Source organism: Salmo trutta, chromosome 27, assembly GCF_901001165.1.
Source record: "Salmo trutta chromosome 27, fSalTru1.1, whole genome shotgun sequence".
NCBI classification, from domain to species: domain Eukaryota; kingdom Metazoa; phylum Chordata; class Actinopteri; order Salmoniformes; family Salmonidae; genus Salmo; species Salmo trutta.
Genome location: NC_042983.1, coordinates 1,989,376 through 2,012,363, shown reverse-complemented (window position 1 = coordinate 2,012,363; position 22,988 = coordinate 1,989,376). Strand labels below are relative to the sequence as shown.

Genomic DNA, 22,988 nt, shown 5'->3' with positions numbered 1-22,988 from the left:
GGCTTGGTGTTGGTCTGAGTATACCAACAACAGACAGAACTGTAGAGTAGTTTGTATAGCTTAGCTTCATCTTCTCAATGAGAGAAGTGGGTGACTGACTGACACTGGCTGTCCTCCAACTACCAAAGATCCCAATCCCCACCCTACCAAAGATCCCAATCCCCACCCTACCAAAGATCCCAATCCCCACCCTACCAAAGATCCCAATCCCCACCCTACCAAAGATCCCAATCCCCACCCTACCAAAGATCCCAATCCCCACCCTACCCCCTAAAAAAGAAAAAGGAAATGTTTTGCTATTCTTCCATAACCTTTCATCTGAGTTGGTGGTTTGTTGAAGCTTGTTATCCAAGCTGTATAGGTAACTGTATGTCATAAAAGCAGTACAGTACAGTACACGCATACTCAGGTCTAAAGGTGAGCAAAAAATACTTATTTTATGCTAATACAATTGCTTAGAGGAAGATACTTTATTTAACAAGTAATACAAAAAAATCTAAAAAAGATAGGGGTAAAAAATATTGGCACCCCTCTTTTCAATACTCAAGCACCCTCCCCTTGTGAGGATAACCACACTGTCTTTTTCTGAAATGTTTTATGAGATTGGAGAACATATTGGGAGGGATCTTAGACCACTCCTCCATACAGAATCTTTCCAGATCCTTGATATCCTTCATCTGCTCTTATGGACTTGCCCTCTTCAATTCAAACCACAGGTTTTCAATCGGGTTCAAGTCCCGAGAAATATAATATAGCTCAGTATTTGTGTTATTTATTGTATACAGTCTTTTTTGCTCATCTTTAACAAGGGTGCCAATCATTTTTGACCTGACTGTACATATAGTGCATACATACTGTATGTACATCCAGGCATTTGTGTAATAAGAATTAAGAAGAAGAAGGAAAAAAGGAAAGAAATCCTCAAAAGTTTTGCACAAAATGGAGTTTCGATATCATGTGAAGAAAAACTACTCACCAAATCAGAAAATACAATCTCACAAACTGGGCCCAGCTAACACAATTAGTTTATCTTCTAATGGGTCTCATGACTGACCCTGGCTGGCACTGATGGTATGTGGTAGTAGCCTACATGTTGTGTTGTGCCCCTGCCAAGCCAACCACTGAACTTCCACCCATATGTTGTAGCCTGATTCTCTATCGCAGCCTGTAGGAGCTGCTGGTGGGGCCACGAGGTGGGCTGAGCCACAGGAATGAACTGGATAGGCCTGGTTACACCAGGCAGGCCATCATATAATTTTCAGTAGAAATCCACACCATCACCATATAGGATTATAACATTCAGAGCTCAGCGAGCGAGCAAGGCTTAGACCAAGGCAACTGAGGGTTTGTTGATTGACTGATTGAACGACTGACTGGTTCGGTACCAAAGAGGCTGTTTCTGGGCTCCACACCTCCTCATATACCGCCAAGCCCCTCATCTGTAGCTTTACTGTTTCCCGACGCGTCGTGGTTAGTGGAGTTCCGGGGGTGGAACAGGGCCCTGGTCTCTTCCTCCTGGGTGGGGTACGTTTGACCTCTGAACTGTCCTGAAGTGAAGTACCCCCCTTCACCTGGCTCCACCCGCCAACGAGTCCCAGTCCGCCCCTCGCCCCCTTGCCCCTCCCCCGTGAGGATGCTGCCTAGCAGTAGGCTACTCTGGGTCTCCGCCCCCAAGCCCGGCTCACAGTCTGTGTGCTCATGGATTATGGGTATTCTCTGGCTGAGCTCGCCACAGCAGCCCTGTCCGGAGCAGGCGTCTGAGTCTGCAGCGTGGTGTGCGTACTGCACGTTCACGGCATAATCCTCGTTATAGCGCCCCCCTGTTGCCCGGTGGACCTTCATCTCCTTGTAGAAGAAGCAGGGCAGGCCCCCGTAACTCACCTGCTCCGACGGAGCCAACAGGTGCTCCCCCTGGCCGTAAAAGTTCTGCTGATGCTGAGAGGCGGAGCTCTGCTGATGGAACTCCGCCCCCCTGTGACAGCCACGCCCCGAGGAGGCCAGAGACCCCGCCGTGTCCGAGTCCTGCCCCTGCTGGCCTATGCACTCCATGTTGGGTGGGAGTACCTCAAAACAGCAGCTACACGCCCCTGCTCCTACTCCCCCCAGGCCATGATTCCCCCCCATCTCCTCCCCTGTCTGCCCCCCCTTCCCCCTGTCAGCGGCTCCCTCTAGAGGGCCGGCTGAGGTAGTGCTAGTGGTGCTGGTGTCCCTGGGTTGCTCCAGTGACGAGCGGCTGCTGTAGTTGGGCTCCAGACTGCAGCTGGAGAGCTGGTCCCCCGAGCCGAACCCACAGGCTCCTGGAGGAGGCTGTGGCTGCAGGTTGCAGCCATCTTGGCCCCCCGAGGGAGCTGGGGTTAGGGAGTCCTCGGCTGTGGAGGGACAGGTGGAGGCCCCTGCGGCTGTGGCCCCTGGCTCCCCTTGCGAACCCCTGCAGGGGCTCTTACTGCGGTAGACGTAGGGGTCGTAGTCAGAGCTCAGGGAGCTGCGGAAGGTAGAACAGGAGCCGTACACCCCCTGGTTGCTTACCTCGGTGCAGTCCAGCATAGAATCACTGGATGAACAGTGGCACTGGCCCGAACTGCTGCTGCTGCTGTCGCTGCCCGGACAGTCGGCCAGGTAACCGCTGCACACAGAGTGGTGGCCATGGTAACAGCCCAGGCCTGAGGCACCGCTCCCTGCCTCCCCTATCCTGGAGCTGGTAGCGGGGGCCATGTGGACCACCGTGGGGTAGAGCAGACCCCCCTGGAAGGCCCTGCTGTGGTGGCCCTTGTGGGGCCCGGCGCCCCCAGCCACCCCCACTACGCCTGCAGCCCCCTCACCCTGCTGGGGGAAGGTCAGGCCCTGGAAGTAGTAGTGTTGGTACATGGTCTCATACTGCGAGTAGCAGGCAGCACGCGAGAAGCTGCGCCCATGGAATTTGGGCCTCTTGAAGGCTCCATGGTGGGGCCCGGACTGCTGGTGCTGGGGGTAGGTGGGGGGGTTGAGGCCCAGGCCGCGGTGTTGGTGTTCCAGGCCACAGTGGTGGGGGTTGAGGGAGTGGTCCAGGTGCACGGTAGTGTGGGGGTGGTAGCCCCGGAGGAAGGCCCCGGCGTGGGCAGACTGGGGAGGGTACAGGCCCTGGGGGTCTGGGTGGTGGTCCACAGTGAGCATTGTGATGGGGTTACCATGGGGGTCCATGGAGGTGCGGGTGGGGTAGGTAGTCACCTGCCCAGCACGGTGCACCCTGCCTGGGTAGTGGACGGGCAGGACTACCCTCTGCTGCCGGCTGTGGACGGGATTGCCATCCATGCAGACAGGGCCGGGGTTTCCCTTCTTTTGCTCTGAGAAGAGGGGTGTGAAAGAGGGAGATTGTTTGATTAAGGTTAACCTAGAGAGTCAAAGAAGAGTCTTTCAAAGGTTAGCTTTGTTACAGTTAAAGTTTCATGTGCTGTAATATTTACTTTATTTAATGAAAAGGGTATTTTATATCAACTGCATTTTGCTTTTACTGTTTTAGTGGGTTGTGTAGTCTAACAAAAGTGCTGACTGAAAACTCTTATTAGAGAGCCACAGGTGCTCCCCCGCTGGCATCCTGTTCCCCATATAGTACACTACTTTTGACCAGGGCCCATGGGGAATAGTGTGCCATTTGGGATGCAGCCAGTGTGTACCAACTCACCGATAATGTTGTGTCTACAGTGAGGGCAGGTGTGGTGCTGGAGGAGCCAAGGGTCCACACACTTCTTATGGAACCTGTGGGCACAGGGGATGACCCGCAGCTCCTGTTGAGGGGAAGGAGAGGAGGAGAAGAGGAGGAGGAGGAAACAGGGGAAGAGGAGGAGAGGGGGAAGAAGAAGAGTTAAGCTTAGTTAAGGCTTATGATATCGAAGGACATTATTGCCGTTTGATGGATGAATGGCCAACAGGTGGCAGCAAAGCAGCAAGAAGGTTTCTCTTCTCACCGGTGTCACATTATACATCAGTATACAGCTACACTGAACAAATCCAACCTCACAATCAAACCCAAGACTACACTACTCATCATGGCAGCACAGAACCCTCAAACTACACCAGTCACCCTTATTCTCAAACCTGACACCATGCCGTTGGCCGAGCCAGAGAGAGCCTTATACAGAACACAGCAAGACTCACTGACACAAAGAAGGATCATTATTATTCAGTTCTTGGACAGAGATAGCTCAAGTTTTTCCCTCTGTCTCTCTCGCCGTTTCCCTCTCTCTCTCTCTCTCTCCCCCCTCTCCTTCTCTCCCTTCCTCTCTCACTGCCCCTTAGCATGACTCATCTCCTGTTTGGGCTCTATCCCTCCCATCTTTTGTCTTACTTCACTGCTCAAACCCCTTTGATGCCATTCAGCCTTTTATATCACTACTATGCTTTGTTGTGTGTTTTCTTCCCCTGGTTTCCCAAGACGACACATAACACACTCACTGGCTGACTGGGTCCCCTGGGGGCCCGGGGCTCTGGGTTGGTCCCCTGACGTCCCCAGGCTGGGCCATGATTAGCAATGGTGTTACTGTAAACCTTCAAAGGTCCCAAATTAGGGTCTAGGAAACATCTTTCTACAGTGACTTCAGAAATTCAAGTCAGTTTGACCATGTGCCTTAAACTCACCCCTTTCAAATACCACTCCGATTAAAATGCCACTCTCTGACATAACAAAGTCTCTCACAACTTTTTTTATGAACGGTATTCAGTGTGTGTGTGTGTTCTCTCTCGCACCTCTCCGTCGATGTACTTCTCCAGGCAGATAGCGCAGTCGGAGGTGGAGCTACTGCTCAGGGAATCCGATGCCCCGCAGCTGCTCTCGCGCTGCCCTTTGACCTTGGCCTTGAACTTCCTGGTCTCCATCTTCTCCAGGGCCTGGATGGCCATCCTGTTCATAGAACTCTGGAGATGGGGATAGAGTGAGAAGAGAGAGGAGGGATAGAAATGGTCAGGCTGGGAATAATGGTACACAACAGGTACATAAAGAGAGGTACAGTATTGGTAGATAATGTTGGTAGACAGGTAGAATGTTGGTAGACAGGTACATAAAGACAGGTACAGTGTTGGTAGACAGGTACAGTGATGGTCATGTAGCCTACATAGAGTCAGCAATATGTTGAGGACAGTGTCCTTAGCATGCCCCAGTGTGAACTCAACTGGAAAGAGGTTTCGTAACGTGTGACAAACTGCTATTTTAATTAACACTTCAAGGAAGTCGACATGGCTCATCAGGAACACACACACACACGCAAACAGAAACACGTGTGCACACACTGGCAGGTTTCTCTATATTAATCCCAAACGCGGTCCCCTTGAGTGTGTTCCTCTGTCTAACACACACAACATACACAGACACACACAGGTATGCTGGCAGGATTTCACCTGCTACTGTGCTGCTCACCATCAAGGTTAATTAGATGTTAAAAACCTGTTTTGGAGACTGGTTTTTGTTCGGAATTTCAGATGACTGACGTGCCCAAAGTAAACTGCCTGTTACTCAGGCCCAGAAGCTAGGATATGCATATAGCATTGGTAGCATTGGATAGAAAACACTCTGAAGTTTCTAAAACTGTTAAAATAATGTCTGTGAGTATGACACAACTGATATGGCAGGCGAAAACCCGAGGAAAATCCGTGGATTATCTTTTTTTCAGGTCACAGGCCATTTCAGTGCTAGCCTATGGGAAATACAAATAGATAGGACCCAGATTGCAGTTCCTATGGCTTCCACTAGATGTCAACAGTCTTTAGAAAGGGTTTTAGGCTTGTTTTTTGAAAAATGAGCAAGTAGTTGGGAAGAACTACAAGGTGTCTCTCATTAGAAAAGTAGTCTTGTTGGCGTGTGAAGGAGGTGCGCACTCTTCGTTATTTATCTTCCCTATTGAACATAGTATTCTCCATCTTAAATATTATCATTTATTTAGATATTAGAGTACCTGAGGATTAATTAGAAACATCGTTTGACTTGTTTGGACGAACTTTACTGGTAACTTTTTGATTTCGTTTGTATGCATGTTGAACGAGTGGATTACTGAGATCATTGGCGCCAACTAAACAGATTTTTTTGGATATAAAGAAGGACTTTATCGAACAAAACGACCATTCATTGTGTAGCTGGGACCCTTGGAATTGCAAACAGAGGACGATCTTCAAAAGGTAAGTGATTTATTTAATCGCTATTTGTGATTTTGTGACGCCTGTGCTGGTTGAAAAAGTATTTTGGTGTGAGGCGCTGTCCTCAGATAATCGCATGGTATGCTTCCGCCGTAATGCCTCTTTGAAATCTGACAACGCGGTTGGATTAACAAGAAGTTAAGCTTTTAAATGATGTATGACACTTGTATTTTCATGAATTTTTAATATTACAATTTTTGTATTTTGAATTTCGCGCTCTGCAATTTCACTGGATGTTGTTGTAGGTGTCCCGCTAGCGGTCCATGCGCCAAAAGAGGTTAATCCGGACTCATGGACCACTCCAGGCCTACACTACAGTAACATCCTGTTCAGAACACATCCATCAGCATAGCATCTAATGTCTCCAACCCTAGGTGAACTAGCATTATGAGGACATGGTGGAGCACTCTGTGTGTGTGGACGTGTTAGATGTGGGGACCAGAAGTCCACAAAAAGTCAAATGCTATTTCTATGGTTTAGGGTTAAGGTTAGAATTAGTGTTAGGGTTAGAACTAGGTTTAGTTTTAGGGTTAGGAACTAGGGTTAGGTTTTTGGGTTAAGGTTAAGGTTAGGGCACAGGGTAGGGGTTAGGGAAAATAGGATTTTGAATGGGACTGAATTGTATGTCACCACAAGGTTAGCTGCGCAAGACTGTGTGTGTGTGTGTGTGTGTGTGTGTGTGTGTGTGTGTGTGTGTGCGCTCACCTGGCTTCTCCTCTGTTTTAGTTTGATCTTGATGAGCAGTATGAGGCAGACCAGAGATACCACTACGAAGAAGGCCAGGAAGATCCCCATGTCAAAGTACTCCGTAGGCTGCTGTAGGGAGGGAGACAGGGGGAGAAGGGTTTGTTAAATGATGTCTATACAGCCAAAGGCAGACATCTCACACACATGCTTGCATACACACGTGCAGGCACACAGGCATTGAAGCACAGAACTGGGCATAGATGCACCCCTGTCACCATCCATTGATAAAATGACTGTGTGAAAATTGTTGTGATATAACGAAGAATAGAGAGCGAGAGAGAGAGAGAATAAAGGAGAGGCTCAGATTTCTCTTGAAGAATGTCTTCCCATGTCTGTAACTGTTAGCTGTGGGACTAGACTCACTATGGTGCTTTGTGAAGTGTGTAGGGTTTAAATAAGAGTTATGATCAAAATATGGTTTGGCTAGTCCATTCACTTGCAGTTGTGCGCGCACACACACACACACACACACACACACACACACACACACACACACACACACACACACACACACACACACACACACACACACACACACACACACACACACACACACACACCTAGCATCTTCCCAGTAGTTCTGGTTTGGCTTGTCAGGCTCTTACCCTTGGTGGTCTGTGCTGGATTCTGGCACGGGCCACTTTCTGCTTGTTGACTATGTTCATCAGCTTAACAGCATCGACCCCCTTCACATAAACCACTGGCCTCTTCAGAGGGTCCTCCGCTACCTGGTTCAGCTGCAGGAAAGGAGAACACACAACAGGTCAGCTATACAGGAGAACACACACACACACACACACACACACACACACACACACACACACACACACACACACACACACACACACACACACACACACACACACACACACACACACACACAACAGGTCAGCTATACAGGAGAACACACACACACACACACACACACACACACACACACAACAGGTCAGCTATACAGGAGAACACACACACACACACACACACACAACAGGTCAGCTATACAGGAGAACCGGCCCACACCACATCGGCCTTCAGTACTGTAAATGAAGAATAAGAACTGTGTCCTATCATCATCATACTCTCTCATTTTATTTCCCATTGAGAAAATAACCTGTAGGATAGATAGAGAGTGATGTGGAAACTGTGGACTGCCTCCTGCACTGAGCTCCTCTTTCTCCAGTTTGCTGTCGGCCTCCCTCCCTTCCTGCCCTCTCTAGTCTCTCTAGTCCATGTGTCAAACTCATTCCACAGAGGGACGGGTGTCTGTGGGTTTTAATGAATTCAAGTCCCCATTTTAGTAAGGAACAACCCTCACCTGGTTGTCTAGGTCTTAATTGAAAGGATAAACCCAAAACCCACAGACACTAGGCCCTCCATGGAATGTGTTTGACACCCCTGTTCTAGACTGTCGGCCTCTCTCCGTCCCTTCCTGCCCTCTCTAGTCTGTTGTCCTCCCTCCCTCCCCTGTCAGCCTACCTCCCCCGTCTGCCTCCCTCGTCTGTCAGCCTCCCTCCCTCCCCCTGCTCTCTAGCCTCTCCAATCAGTCAGCCTCCCTCCCTTCCTTCCCTATCTGGTCTCTCTAGTCTCTCAGCCTCCCTCCCGGTCCTCTCTAGTCTCTCCATTCTGTCGGCTCCCCTACCTCCCTGTTCTCTCGTCTGTAATTTAGAAAGGCCAGGGGAAATACCAGGGATATTCACTTTTCAATCTCTTCCCGTCGTCATGTTACCAAGTGAAATATGCTCTCTCTGGTTACAGTATAGCAAATGGCAATTTCACATCTCTGCCTCTGCTTGTGTTCTTTCCCACTGCAATCTACAAAGTTAATCTACACTAGACTCTCAAAAGTGCCAACACTGCTAGCTGCATGTGCTTGAATTGAAGAACAAAGTGAATTTGAAAGATGAGATACTCAACCACTCGAAGTCAAATGGAACTTAAACAAAGTGCTTCTCTATTATCAAAAACCATCATGTTTAACTCTACATTAAATTAAAGCCTTCGTAAAAGTAAATAGATGATGTAAATGGCAAGAACAACTTAAAGAAGAGATGTTAAAAACGTTAACTTTCTAACCCTCTGTAACTCCTCCTCCCTGCCCCTCGGCCTTGTGGGTCGTGTCTGTACCGATTGGGCAGCTGCGACTGGAAACCCTCTTAGGGGAATTTAACCCCGCGGGCCACACTGCCTTTCATGTGGTCCCTTCTCAAGCCTTTTATCTCTGTGGGTCGCTGCTACACTGCTGCTGTAGCCTACAGCCTGGAGGCCTGAACACAGAGAAACCTGCATGTCCGGGCCTGGTGCTCTGGGCCTGGCTGAATACCACAGGAGAATTCTTCTCTCTGACAAAGCTGCTATCTACGCTGCACCGGTGGAGGCTAGAGGGTGGAGGAGAGACTTCTGTATTACAGGCAGGGAGCTCACCAGCCAACAACATAGAAACAGGAACTAGCTCAGGTAGAATGGAAGGAGAGAGAGAGAGAGACAGAGGGAGAGAAGGAGAAAGAAGTAGAAAGGGAAAAATCAGAGAGAGAAGAGAAAAAAAAGAGTCAGAACGAGAGAGAGATAAAAGCGAGAGAGACTCGGATTATTCGGGGTACTAGGGGATGAGGTAACGTGTTGGTGTGCAGTAGCAGCTCTAAACTACCTCTGCAATTATGAGCTCCACAGAGCACGGTCCTGGTTGAGTAAAACCCTAACCTGAATATCAATTTAACGTCTTTCTCACACAGTACACTGTTCTTAAGGCAGGCAGGGTAGGACTCAGTCTGCATCCTAAATGGCACCATATTCCCTATATAGTGCACTACTTTTGACGAGAGCTCTATGCACCATATAAGGAATAGAATGCCATTTGGGAAGGGGTCCTTAGGCTAGACTCAAAGCCCCTAATAGTTGAATGAGCCTGCTTTATCCACATGGGTTTGACCAGAAAGAAAAAAAGTATATTGTTGGGCAAACACACAACCTGCTTGTCATAGCAGGGCATGTCTCAGTCAGTTGACAGTGGTCTGTTAGGACAGAAGGTCTTTGGAAAGAGAAGAAGAATTTGGGTGTTTGAATGGAGAGGAATCTGTTTTTAACCTTAGCACGTTGGCTTAGCTACTCTGTTTCCTTCATTGAATAAGTGGAGACTTCGGATGCGAGTGCTGTGTGTGTGTGTGTATGTATGTATACTGACCTGATCGATGGCATCAGGGTTTTCGGACACGTCAAAGATGACAGCCGTCGCTCCCCTCTGAACCGCTCGCTTCGCCTGCAAGAAACAGAGAAAAACACAATCAGGAGATATGCATAAATCATTCAAATGAAGGCACTACTTTCACTCTCTACATTTGTTTACAAACATCACCTTGAACTCAAATAAGTACATCTGAAACGGAAATTGAAACCGAGAGCCAGACAGACAAGATCTTTTGAGGTAGAAAAATAGACGTGTTGGCACCAAAACATAATGCACGCGCATAAATGTGGCATGGAAGGCGATGTGTTGTTATGATTCTGAACGGACAAATAGCTAGCAACGATGACAAGAAGCTGCCTTGTGGGGAATCCTAGGTGGCTCGTTTCAGCGCGTTGTATCTTGTTATAGCTAGCTAACCAACAACTGTAACAATGTGATTGAAAGACAACAAGTGTGTGCAAATGTGTTTATGTTTTCAATAAACATTTGGAGACGAAATATAGTTTACATGTTGCCAATAGTCTAAGACAACCCAGTCTGTTTTACCCCATAGTTGCGCACTCGTCAGTATTGTTGCTTAAATAACAACCAAAGTGTGTTTACACTGAGTGTACAAAACATTAAGAACACCTTCCTGATATTGAGTTGCACGCCTCATTTCTTCAGAACAGCCTCAATTCGTCGGGACATGGACTCTACAAGGTGTTGAAAGCGTTCCAGAGGAATGCTGGCCCATGTTGACTCCAATGCTTCCCCCAGTTGTGTCAAGTTGGCTGGATGTCCTTTGGGTGGTTGACCATTCTTGATACACACGGGAAACTGTTGAGCGTAAAAAACCCAGCAGCGTTGCAGTTTTTGACACAAGCCGGAGCGCATGTCACCTACTACCATACCCCGTTCAAAGGCACTAAAATCTTTTGTCAAGCCCATTCACCCTCAATGATACATACACACATTCCATGTCTCAAGGCTTCAAAATCCTTCTTTAACCTGTCTCTTCCCTTTTGTCAACACTGATTACATTTACATTTTAGCAGATGCTCTTATCCAAAGCGACTTACAGTAGTGAACACATACATTTCATTTCATGCATTTTTTAACATTTTTGGTTTATTTTTTTTGTACTGGCCCCCCGTGGGAATCGAACCCACAACCCTGGCATTGCACACACCATGCTGGCAGTGCAAACACCATGTCCTACCAACTGAGCCACAGGGAAGGCGTGATTGATAGAAGTGGAATTAACATGTGACATCAATAAGGGATCATAGCTTTCACATGGATTTACCTGGTCAGCCTATGTCATAGAAAGAGCAGGTGTCCTTAATGTTTTTTAGACTCAGTTGTTTCAATGTATTTTCCCCCCAAACACATTGCACTCTCACTCCCAGCCACTGGAGGGGGTTGTGTGACTTTGAATGGCCTGACTCCAGCAGCAGCTAGGCCCAGCGGCTAGAGAGAGAGAGACCGAGAGAGAGACCGAGAGCGCGAGAGAGAGATGACCGAGGGAGTCGACCCCAGTCCATGGAGAGGTAAACAACACGATGATAACTTTGGAAGGATGAGCACATGTGGTCTGTCTCAACTTTCTTTCTTACTACATGGTGTAACGTGACACAGACCAGTATACCAAATGACAGCCTATTGCCTATGTAGTGCACTTCTTTTGTCCAGGGCCCAGGTCTCTGGTTAAAAGAAGTGCACTATAAAAGGGAATAGGGTGCCATTTAGGACACACTAAAGAGCTGCCTGTTTTGGTGGGATGGTGTTTTGGCCTGCCTGGCGACATCACCAGGTGGTGAATTAGTAAACAGACCAATAAGAAAAAAAGAGTTCCAAAATTCTCTGCCAGTAACAGCTCGTTTTCAGTTCTCTTTTAATTATTCATTTTGATATCTCACATTTGGGGTTCACTAAGGACGGCCTACTCTCGAAAGTATCAATCTAAAACACTCTGTTGGAGACAGACAGGCAAAGCGGCGAATGAGGTGACCCTCACAATTCCATCAAAGGAGCCACTTTCCTGCCCGCTGGTTATTCTCACTTCTCTTCCTCAACAGAAGTATCACTACTCTAGTTCTCCTCATATCGACTGGATACCGGTTGCCAGCTCACAAGTGAACCGTGAAGGGTATCGCTGCCGAGCATAGGTCTTCAGACCCTGTTGAGAGGTTGACTTCTAACCAGGTTTTTGATTTAAGTACAAATGTCTACTTCTCAGTCTCCGTTAGTAGCTAGTGTCACTGCTAGCTATTGAGACTCAGTTAGCCCATGTTGCAAGGCTTCGGCTAACTTGGCTAGCTTGCTGAGAGGCAAGCAAACCTCACTAGCATACCCTACCTGCAACACGGTAGCTTTGCTAGCTCCCTTCTATAGTCTAGTTAAGCTACGTTCACCCGTTGTGTTAGCTAGACCGACCCTCTCCACCCTCACGGAACCGTCGGTCACGGGAGCTTTTTTCTCTGAATGCTAACTCGGTCACTCGGTTTCCTTCAGCCAGCACTGAGCTAGCCACAGCATACCTTCACCATGAGGTGGCTGCTAGCTAGCTTACGCCCCACTAGCCTCGCAACTATAGCGTTACAGAGTGCACCCACGTTCTTGTGCTTGCGGCTTCATGATAGCGGGGAAAGATTCCCCCCCCCCCATGCATTAACTGCTTGGGTAGGGAACATGCCTAGGAGGCGCTCGAGGACCCCGAGTCCTGTAAGCACTGCAGATTGCTTACTACAGCAGGTCTGAAGAGGAGGCTGAAATGTGCTTTTATCTCGTTAGCCCCTCATGCCTCCGAGCCAAAAGCGACAGCTGAGGCTCAGCTCCCCGCAACCGAGCCCAGTTGGGGCAAGGTCACGGATACCCTCGACTCCCTCCTCTGACTGTCTGACGAAGTAGTGTCAGGGGAAAGCGAGTTAGGGGACAACGAGGATGACGATGGGATCAAGTCACGGAAATCCTTGAGATAGCACAGGAGTTGGGGACTGATGACCCCGTTCTCCCATCCTCCAGTGGAGTTTGGGCTCCTTAACCTGTCTGGGCTAGGGGGCAGTATTGAGAATTTTGGAAAAATATGTTCCCATTTTTAACTGCCTCCTACACCAACTCAGAAGCTAGAATATGCATATTATTGTTCAGGTTTGGATAGAAAACACTCTGAATTTTCTAAAACTGTTTGAATGGTGTCTGTGAGTATAACAGAACTCCTATGGCAGGCAAAAACCTGACAAGGTTTCAAGCAGGAAGTACCCTGTCTGACAAGGAGTCGTGCGTCTTGCATCTTTTTATTGAAAAGTAAGGATCTTAGCTGTAACGTGACAATTCCCAGGGCTCCAATAGGCTCTCAGAGCCCGCGAAATAACTGAAGGTTTACGAGGGAACCTCAGGTTGAAACAGATTATCGCCTTTTGTAAGTGGCTGCTCCGAGGACCTTTGAATGATGCGCGTGCATGAGTCGCTTCTGAGGAGAAATTTTATTCGGCTGTTTAGGCTCAATGCATACTCCCGGTCGGAATATTATCACTTCTCTACGACATAAATGGCATAAAAATTGGTTTTAAACAGCGGTTGACATGCTTCGAAGTACGGTAATGGAATATTTAGACATTTTTGACACGCCAATGCGCCATGCGCGAAACCGGGAAGAAGCATTCTAGAACTCACGAACAAAACGTCGCTGTTTGGATATAACGATGGATTATTTGGGACCAAACCAACATTTGTTATTGAAGTAGAAGTCCTGGCAGTGTATTCTGATGAAGAACAAGCAAGGTAAGAACATTTTTCTTGTAGGAAATGTGATTTTGGTGGATGCTGACCTGGGTGGGTATCTAAATAGCTAGCCCTGTAATGCCGGGCTATGTACTTAGATTATTGCAAAATGTGCTTCATCCGAAAAGCTATTTTAAAATCGGACATATCGAGTGCATAGAGGAGTAATGTATCTATAATTCTTAAAATAATTGTTATGCTTTTTGTGAACGTTTATCGTGAGTAATTTAGCAAACTGTTAGTAAATTCAACGGAAGTTTGCCGGGGGTTATGCGTTTTCTGAACGTCACATGCTAATGCAAAAAGCTGTTTTTTGATATAAATATGAACTTGATTGAACAGACATGCATGTATTGTATAACACAATGTCCTAGGTGTGTCATCTGATGAAGATCATCAAAGGTTAGTGCTGCATTTAGCTGTGGTTTGGGTTTATGTGACATGATATGCTAGCTTGAAAAATGGCTGTCTGATTTTTTCTGGCTGGGCACTCTGCTGACATAATCTAATGTTTTGCTTTCGTTGTAAAGCCTTTTTGAAATCGGACAGTGGGGTTAGATTAACGAGATTCTTGTCTTTAAATAGCTGTAAAATAGTCATATGTTTGAGAAATTGAAGTAATAGTATTTCTAACGATTCAAAAATCGCGCCACTGGAATTTCAGTAGCTGTTACGTAGGTGGGACGAAATCGTCCCACATACCCCAGACAGGTTAATGTCTACAAGCGGACCTTGGCCAGATTCGAAATTGAGTGGCTGTCTTCTATAGGCGCTCAAGGCCTGTCAAGGTCACGGGGACCATTATATTGATTTATAATGGCAAGGGTGATAGCCTTCAGAGGGGCCTGGAAGGGCCCTCGCCTATAGAGGAGTTGACCTCTTGTGCACTGTTTTTGGGACATGTCTCATTATACTGATATTCCCAAACTTTGAGTTTTTTCCTGACGGGTTGTCCCTGCATCTTCTTGGTCCGTACACCCTTAGTTTCAGGACCAAGAAGATCCAGAATTCATCCAAAATTCCAAATGCTGCCCCCTACCCTAGTGAAGTTAACTGCCTTGCTCAGGGGCAGAACGACAGATTTGACCTTGTCAGCTCGGGGATTCGATCCAGCAACCTTTTGGTTACTGGCCCAACGCTCACTAGGCTACCTGCTGCCCCCTCCAATTAAGTGCAAAGAGTCAAATTCAATATTGCAAATGTGCAGCAGTAAGTCAGGCAAATACAGCAGAATACAGCAGAATTTCAGCATGAGCCATTAGCCCATATCTTCCTGCTTGCCATTCCATCAGTGGCTTCTGTTGAGTCGAATGGCAGCATTAGAGCTTCTAAGACTTAAGTGTGAGGAGAGGTTACTGCATACACCACCACATCACTGCCAATGAGGCAAGAAGGCCCAGCAAGGGCTTGCCAGTGCCAAACATTGGAGAGAAACAAGCTAATATTTTTTGATGAGGTACGACGGTTAAACTAACCTCATGAGGCATTTATAAGTTCAATTATTCAAGAAACAGTGGGATGGAGTTTTGGCTTGCCTGCTGACATCACCATGCGATAAATTAGTTAATAGGCCAACAAGAAAGAGTTACAAACCTCAATAACAGCTAGTTTTCAGTTTTCCCGTCCCCACTCAGACCATTCTCAGATGGTCTTAGCAAAATTCTTACTGTGATTGTTTTAATTAAAATGGTCAAAGAAACAAAAATCAAAAATAGCTTCTTAGCAAAGAGCAATTTGCTCTAGGACTGTCTGGGAGAGGTCTGAGTGGGGAGGGGAACCCCGGTTCTCTGATATTTTGAGTGTGATATTATGAGTGGGGTTCGCTAAGGACCGCCCTCTGATTATTAAGAGTGTGCAAAGCTGTCATCAAGGCTAAGGGTGGCTACTTTGAAGAATCTCAAATCTAAAATACATTTTGATTTGTTTAACACTTACTTGGTTACTACATGATTCCATATGTTATTTTATAGTTTTGATGTCTTCACTATTATTCTACAATGTAGAAAATAGTGAAAATAAAGAAAAACCTTGGAATGAGTAGGTGCCTCCAAACTTGACTGGTACTGTACATCTGTGTACTACAGGCCAGGCTGACTGGCGCCCCTCCACCTCAATCCACATTCACCTTAATTTTGACTAGAGGAAGTGTGCAGTGAGCTGGCACTGTGTGTGTGTGTGTGTGTGTGTGTGTGTGTGTGTGTGTGTGTGTGTGTGTGTGTGTGTGTGTGTGTGTGTGTGTGTGTGTGTATTCTTTAATACAGGTTCTCACAGGGTAGAAGGGGATGAATGATTCACTAATGCTTCACCATCGATCAACAACAAACTGACTCACAACAAAGTAGTACTCCACATAGGGAATGCAGTATGCAATCCACACACGGAGACCAACGAGTTGATTCTAATGGGGTTAAATAGAACTCCTTGGCTAGTCCTTTCTTTAGGTCGACAGTCGTGTCCACTTTATAGGAGCTAACACGTTTCTTTTTTCCCCAACTGCATAAATGCGTTTAAACTTCTGAGGCGAAGAGTGAATTCTCTTATTCTGTTCTCTGTGTGTTTCCCTCTCACCTAGTTTCAGCTCTCCATTGCCAGGCTCTGGCTGTAGTCCATTTAATTCAGACGCTTTGATGTTAGCCATCTACGTTAATAATTAATAGCTCTTGGTAAGACGCTTCAAGAAGAAAGAGATCCCCGCTAAAGAATCTCCATTTGGGCATGCGCTGCAGTGTAGGGACTCGCCTGCCTGATGACAGCAAAAATGTACCTACAGGCAAGCGCAGCTCCCTCTTTTAACGTAAAGCACACACACACGAGCACACACACACACAAGCACACAGGAGCATACACACACACACACACACACACACACACACACACACACACACACACACACACACACACACACACACACACACACACACACACACACACACACACACACACACACACACACACACACACACACACACACACACACACCACACACACACACACACACGTTGAGAGGAAGGATGAGGATTGGGTTGTTTACATCTCAACAAAAAAAAACGATTTCCCCTGAGCAGAGCAGAGTGGAGCAGAGTACAACAGAGCAGAGTTGAGTAGAATGGAGTAGAGCACAGAAAAACAGAGCAGAGTAGCAGTGTGCTCTAGTCCCTATGAAGAGAGAAAAGGCCGACCCACTACTCCACAACGTCATACGTCTTGTCACACTAAAACCTTCTACTCCTACACTTTCACACACTGTTCAAGGGTTTCTATGATGTAAAGAAAGAATATGCTGGTGTTGTACAAGTATAGCATCAGGCAAAAAAAAATCATGTTCTGATCAGTAATTCTGTTTCATCGATTCAAAACCGCTCTGGAATTTCAAGTAATGTTACTTCCACCGCTACTAGATAACAATGTGAATCTCCATAACATATTTGTAGGAGAACTATAGAAAGATATGGCCTTGTCTTTGCGTAAGTAAAAAGTGGCAAGGGTGACTGAAATAACAATGTAAAGATGCCAATGTAAAGATGTATGTTTTAAAGTAAACAAAACATGAAACTCACAGGTCAGAAACTCTAAACTCTAGCTCTCTGCCATGCCATGCATATGGCCTGTCTGTCATAAACACTTACACTTACCCAGAGCTAGTCGGAGTCTCAAATAGCACCCTACTCTCTACATAGTGCACTACTTATGATCAGAACCCTATGGTGCCAATTGGGACAGAGCCACTGACTTAAAGCCAGAGCCACAGTGTGCGGCCCAGCCGCTGGCTCAACGGGCTACATGTTGGCCCTGAGCATGAGAAAGAGGGTACAATCCAACCCAAGTGGACAGAAACCACAGCCTACAACGAGGAGAGGAGGAGAGCCTGGCGTCTAGACACAGAGGACAGAGAGGAAGAAGAAGCCTATGTTTAGAAACGGGTAAGTACATCTGCCAGCTTGTGTTTTTTTTAAAGGAAAGAAGATTTCACCATGCAGTCTGGAAAGGGACTTTTCTCAGGATAGATCAGCATGAACACTAGGTCCAACTGTTAGATACTGTATGTACACCAGTGGAGGCTGCTGAGGGGAGGGCGGCTCAGAATAATGGCTGGAATGGAGACAATGGAACGGTAACAGCCACATGAAAACCCTGTGTTTGATGTGTTTGATACAATTCCATTGACTCCATTCTAGGCATTACTATGAGCTGTGCTCCCCTCAGCAGCCTCCTGGTGTACACATAATGTGTGTAATCTGTACAGTTTCACTCTTTCATACACACACACACACAGTACAAGTTCATACACATAAACATGCGCCCAAGTGCGCGCACACAGGCTGCGTTTACGCAGGCAGCCAAATTCTGATCTTTTTTTTCATTAATTGGTCTTTTGACCAATTAGATCAGCTCTGAAAAAGATCTGATGTGATTGGTCAAAAGACCAATTAGTGGGAAAAAGATCAGAATTGGGCTGCCTGTGTAAACACAGCCTTAGCAGCGCGCACATGCACCAGGCTGTGTATACACCTGTAACCTGTATACTTAGCTAAGCTCTCATCAGAGTTTAACTCTCCATTTCTCACTCTCTCGCGCTCGCTCGCCCTCTTTTTTTCTTTCCTCTCTTTTCTCCCCCCCCTCCTCCCCCCCGCTCTTCTCTCCCCGCTCTGCTCACTGCTATAATTAAGTGAATTAAGTCTTCAGAAGGTTCTCTTCTCCTCTGCTATTACACAGTCATTTCATGTAGCCTCCTGGCTTCTCCTCCCTTTATTAAAAGATAAAGGCATACTTTTCTCCCATGGATTTTCTTACATGTGGTCAGCTTTTTTTCTCCCTCCTTTTCTTTTTTTAGAGACCGTGTGCCAGGGCATTATTTACATTCTGCTAAAATAAAATGAAAGCTCTGTTCTCAGAATGACTCTTCACCCGACGCATGCATATATGTAGACACGTTTCCCAATGGCATTCAAACCAACTGAACTTTGTCTCCCATATGTGACTAATTAACTACTATCCACAAACTATAGTAGATGACATCACTACTGAGCAAAATATCTCTGCAGTATACACCCGGCAGGAGACAGAAAATCCTTTAAACGCACCCAAACTAATGTTGTGAGCACAATAGTTTACCTCAATAACACTGTGTGAGTTAGTTTAGACTACACGTTTAGCACATACAGTTGAAGTCAGAAGTTTACATATACCTTAGGCAAATACATTTAAACTCAGTTTTTCAAAATTCCTGACATTTAATCTGAGTAACAATTCCATGTCTTAGGTCAGTTAGGGTCACCACTTTATTTTAAGGATGTGAAATGTCAGAATAATAGTAGAGAAAATGATTTATTTCATGATGCCATCTATTTTGTGAAGTGCACCAGTCCCTCCTGCAGCAAAGCACCCCCACAACATGATGCTGCCACCTCCAGTTGGGATGGTGTTCTTTGGCTTGCAAGCCTCCCCCCTTTTCCTTCAAACACAACAATGAGTTCTAAACAAACAGTTCTATTTTCGTTTCATCAGACCAGAGGACATTTCTCGAAAAAGTATGATCTTTGTCCCCATGTGCAGTTGCAAACCATAGTCTGGCTTTTTTATGGCGGTTTGGAGCAGTGGCTTCTTCCTTGCTGAGCGGCCTTTCAGGTTATGTCGATATAGGACTCGTTTTACTGTGGATATAGATACTTTTGTCCTTTGCTGTAGTTCTGGGATTGATTTGCACTTTTCGCACCAAAGTACGTTCATCTCTAGGAGACAGAACGCGTCTCCTTCCTGAGCGGTATGATGGCTGCGTGGTCCCATGGTGTTTATACTTGCGTACTATTGTTCGTACAGATGAACATGGTACCTTCAGGTGTTTGGAAATTGCTCCCAAGGATGAACCAGACTTGTGGAGGACTACCATTTTTGGCTGATTTCTTTTGATTTTCCCATAATGTCAAGCAAAGAGGCACTGAGTTTGAAGGCAGGCCTTTAAATACATCCACAGGTACACCTCCAATTGACTCAAATGGTGTCAATTAGCCTATCAGAAGCTTCTAAAGCCATGATATAATTTTCTGGAATTTTCCAAGCTGTTTAAAGGCACAGTCAACTTAGTGTATGTAAACTTCTGACCCACTGGAATTGTGATACAGTGAATTATAAGTGAAATCATCTGTAAACAATTGTTGGAAAAATGACTTGTCATGCACAAAGTAGATGTCCTAACCTGCCTAACTATAGTTTGTTAACAAGGAATTTGTGGAGTGGTTGAAAAACAAGTTTTAAGGACTCCAACCAAAGTGTATGTAAACTTCCGACTTCAACTGTAGCTTCAATAGCACACTTCGGTTTACTCTCATAACCAGTGATTGAGGCAGAATAAAAAAGAAAATAACCTGCACTGCTAAATCACGACTTGCTACTTCTGAGCTATACACATTGTCCAACCAATCGCACAGGGACATACCATACAGTGCACATGCACGCACACGCACATTAACCCCTTTCTCCTCATCCTCAGTGTCCTTCCTCACGGCCATGAAATCCCCCCCCCCCCCCGAAACCTCCACCTTGACTCTGTACGGCTCTCCAGTTCTATGGGGGGTAAAAACATCACGTCCAGATTCCTGACTGCATGTGGACTTTGTGTGCCCTTGACTTTTAAGTGACATTCTTTTGAAAAAACTCCGCGCTCCCTCCGTCCGTAATTCTCCTTTTTAATATCACTGGGGCAGCCCGTTAAGTTGAGTGTTTTACATGAGTTGAGGGGACGTCAACGATACAATTTCAAAGTATTTTTGGGGGATGTAAAAAATGTTTATGAAGCACATAAAAAGCCACTTGTGTTCCACTAGCCTTACAGCCCTCCTGGTGTAGGACCCAAATATCACCCTAATCCCTTTATAGTGCACTACTTTAGACCAAGGCCCATAGGGGCCTGGTCAAAAGTAGTGCACTAGTGTACTATTTGGGACACATTTCTTGTGTAAACTAGCAGTTTACCGAATGTAAATACGGACACGGGATCACTTGAACCACTCTGGGAGCCACGGCGACAGCCATTCATAACCCTGTTCCAGACGTGAGGTACACTGAGGGTCTGAGCAGAACAGAATCGCTGGTCTTGTTTGAGTATTTTTAACATGAATCCGTCCTTCGTCTCTTCCTTGAAGTAATCACTAATCTAAGACAAATGAATGGAGTTAGTACAGGTTTAAGTACATAGTTTTTATCTATCCATTATAGTCAGATCAGTATTTACTTCAAGGCAGGGTGGGGGATGTTTTGTTTTGTTGTGAATGGGGGCTCTGCCTCTTTAAAAGGGCTCCAAAAAGCAAAAGCAAAAGCTAGGCCCAGGCAGGCAGCTACAGTATGATGAGGGAAGATTCCCCTGATCAGTGTCATCTGCTTAGTCCAACTTGTAGTCAGACAATGTGATGGTCTCACCAATATGGAAATGGCAACGTCACAGAATAGTTTTCCAAAATTCTTTCAGCTTCACCACCTGATCGAGGCCCAGAGACAGAAATGACCCAGCATTAATTCTGGGGCCACCCCATCACCACACTGTCAGCACGTGTGTGAGGGTATGTATGGAACCTTACTCGGAACACAGTGGGTACGGAAGGGTACGGAACCTCGATCGGATAGAGAGATATAGAGAAAGAGAGAGACAGATGATGACCTCACTAGTAGAGAGACAAAGAGAGAGGGGGCCCGTCTCAGGTACAGTACTTTGGGGCTCTGGTCCTCTGGTCTCATACCGAACACAACATAGCCAGCTATGGGAGTGTGTGTGGCTGATGCTTATGCAAGTTGCTACACTAGATGCTAGCGCAAGGTGCTAATGCTATGTGCTACGCTAGGTACCACTAGACGCTAATGCTAGAACGTTAGAGACTATGCTAAATGCTAACACTAGATGCTAATACCAGGTGCTCCTCTCTTCTCCTCTCCCATACCTCTCTCCCATTGCTTTCCCATTCAGTCTCCCCTATCTCTAAAAGAGATCCTAATAGATCTTCTCAATCTCTCTCCCAAAACTCTTTCCCTCTGTCACCCCCCATTTCCCCCCCTTTCCTTACCTCTCTCTACCCCTCCCTCTCCCCTCTCTTTTCCTCTGTCTCTGCCTCAGCGCACAATGCGGGGTGGCCATTCAGCCAGCGTTACATAACCAAAATTATACAATTGAGTTGCACTGTGAGTGTGTGTATGTGCGTGCATGAGTGTGTGTCTGCATACTTGTGCCCGCGAGTGCTTGAATGACTGCGTGTGTGTGCATGAGCACCGAGTAGGTGTGTGTGCATGTTCATGTGTGTGAGGTGGGGCACCTCAGAGGGCCAGCCAGAGCAGTGTGACTTGGCAAACAGCAACAGACCCATTAACGCCTACAGTTCTGCAGGAGAGAACTCTCTCATCAGACAGTCTTTCGATCTACACCTCTCTTTACCTCTCTCCCTGCCCGTTGTCCTCCATAACACCAGTCCCTCTTCCCTTCCTCACCACTGAGTGTACAAAATATTAGAAACACCTGCTTTCCATGACAGACTGACCAGGTGAATCCAGGTGAAAGTTATGATCCCTTATTGATGTCACTTGTTAAATCCACTTCAAATCAGTGTAGATGAAGGGGAAGAGACAGGTTAAATAAGGACGTTTAAGCCTTGAGACAATTGAGACATGGATTGTGTATGTGTGCCATTCAGAGGGTGAATGGGCTAGACAAAAATATTTAAGTGCCTTTGAACAGGGTACAGTAGTAGATGTCAGGCTGGGTTTTTCACACTCAACAGTTCCCTGTGTGTATCAAGATTGGTCCACCACCCAAAGGACATCCAGCCAACTTGACACAACTGTGGGAAGCATTGGAGTCAACATCAGCCAGCATCCCTGTGGAACGCTTTTGACACCTTGTAGAGTCCATGCCCTGACGAATTGAGGCTGTTCTGAGGGCAAAAAAGGGGTGCCATTCAATATTAGGAAGGTGTTCCTAATGATTTGTACACTCCGTGTGTATACCCATCATCCCTATGCACGCTCTCTCTCTCTCTGTGTGTGTGTGTGTGTGTGTGTGTGTGTGTGTGTGTGTGTGTGTGTGTGTGTGTACGTGTGTTATCCACTGCCCAGTCCTTAGTTTTACTTAAAACACAGGACCTAATCAAGCACCCAT

The 22,988-nt window shown here is 46.4% G+C and overlaps 1 protein-coding gene across 2 annotated transcripts in view; it reads right to left on the bottom strand.

Annotated features, from left to right (window-relative positions):
* Positions 1-787: 787 nt before the first annotated feature.
* The window catches only part of znrf3 (zinc and ring finger 3), a 111,307-nt gene continuing 89,106 nt past the window's right edge, over positions 788-22,988 (bottom strand). Inside the window, exons 3-8 of one of the 2 annotated variants that reach the window (XM_029716296.1) lie at positions 10,085-10,159; positions 7,512-7,643; positions 6,865-6,972; positions 4,720-4,887; positions 3,659-3,761; positions 788-3,320 (exon numbers count right to left, since the gene is read on the bottom strand). In XM_029716296.1, coding sequence (XP_029572156.1) covers positions 1,417-3,320; positions 3,659-3,761; positions 4,720-4,887; positions 6,865-6,972; positions 7,512-7,643; positions 10,085-10,159 — 2,490 coding nt within the window. In that variant the 3' untranslated portion in view covers positions 788-1,416. Of the gene's footprint in view, positions 3,321-3,658; positions 3,762-4,719; positions 4,888-6,864; positions 6,976-7,511; positions 7,644-10,084; positions 10,160-22,988 lie in introns of both variants that reach the window. The other variant, XM_029716295.1, reaches the window with a different exon arrangement.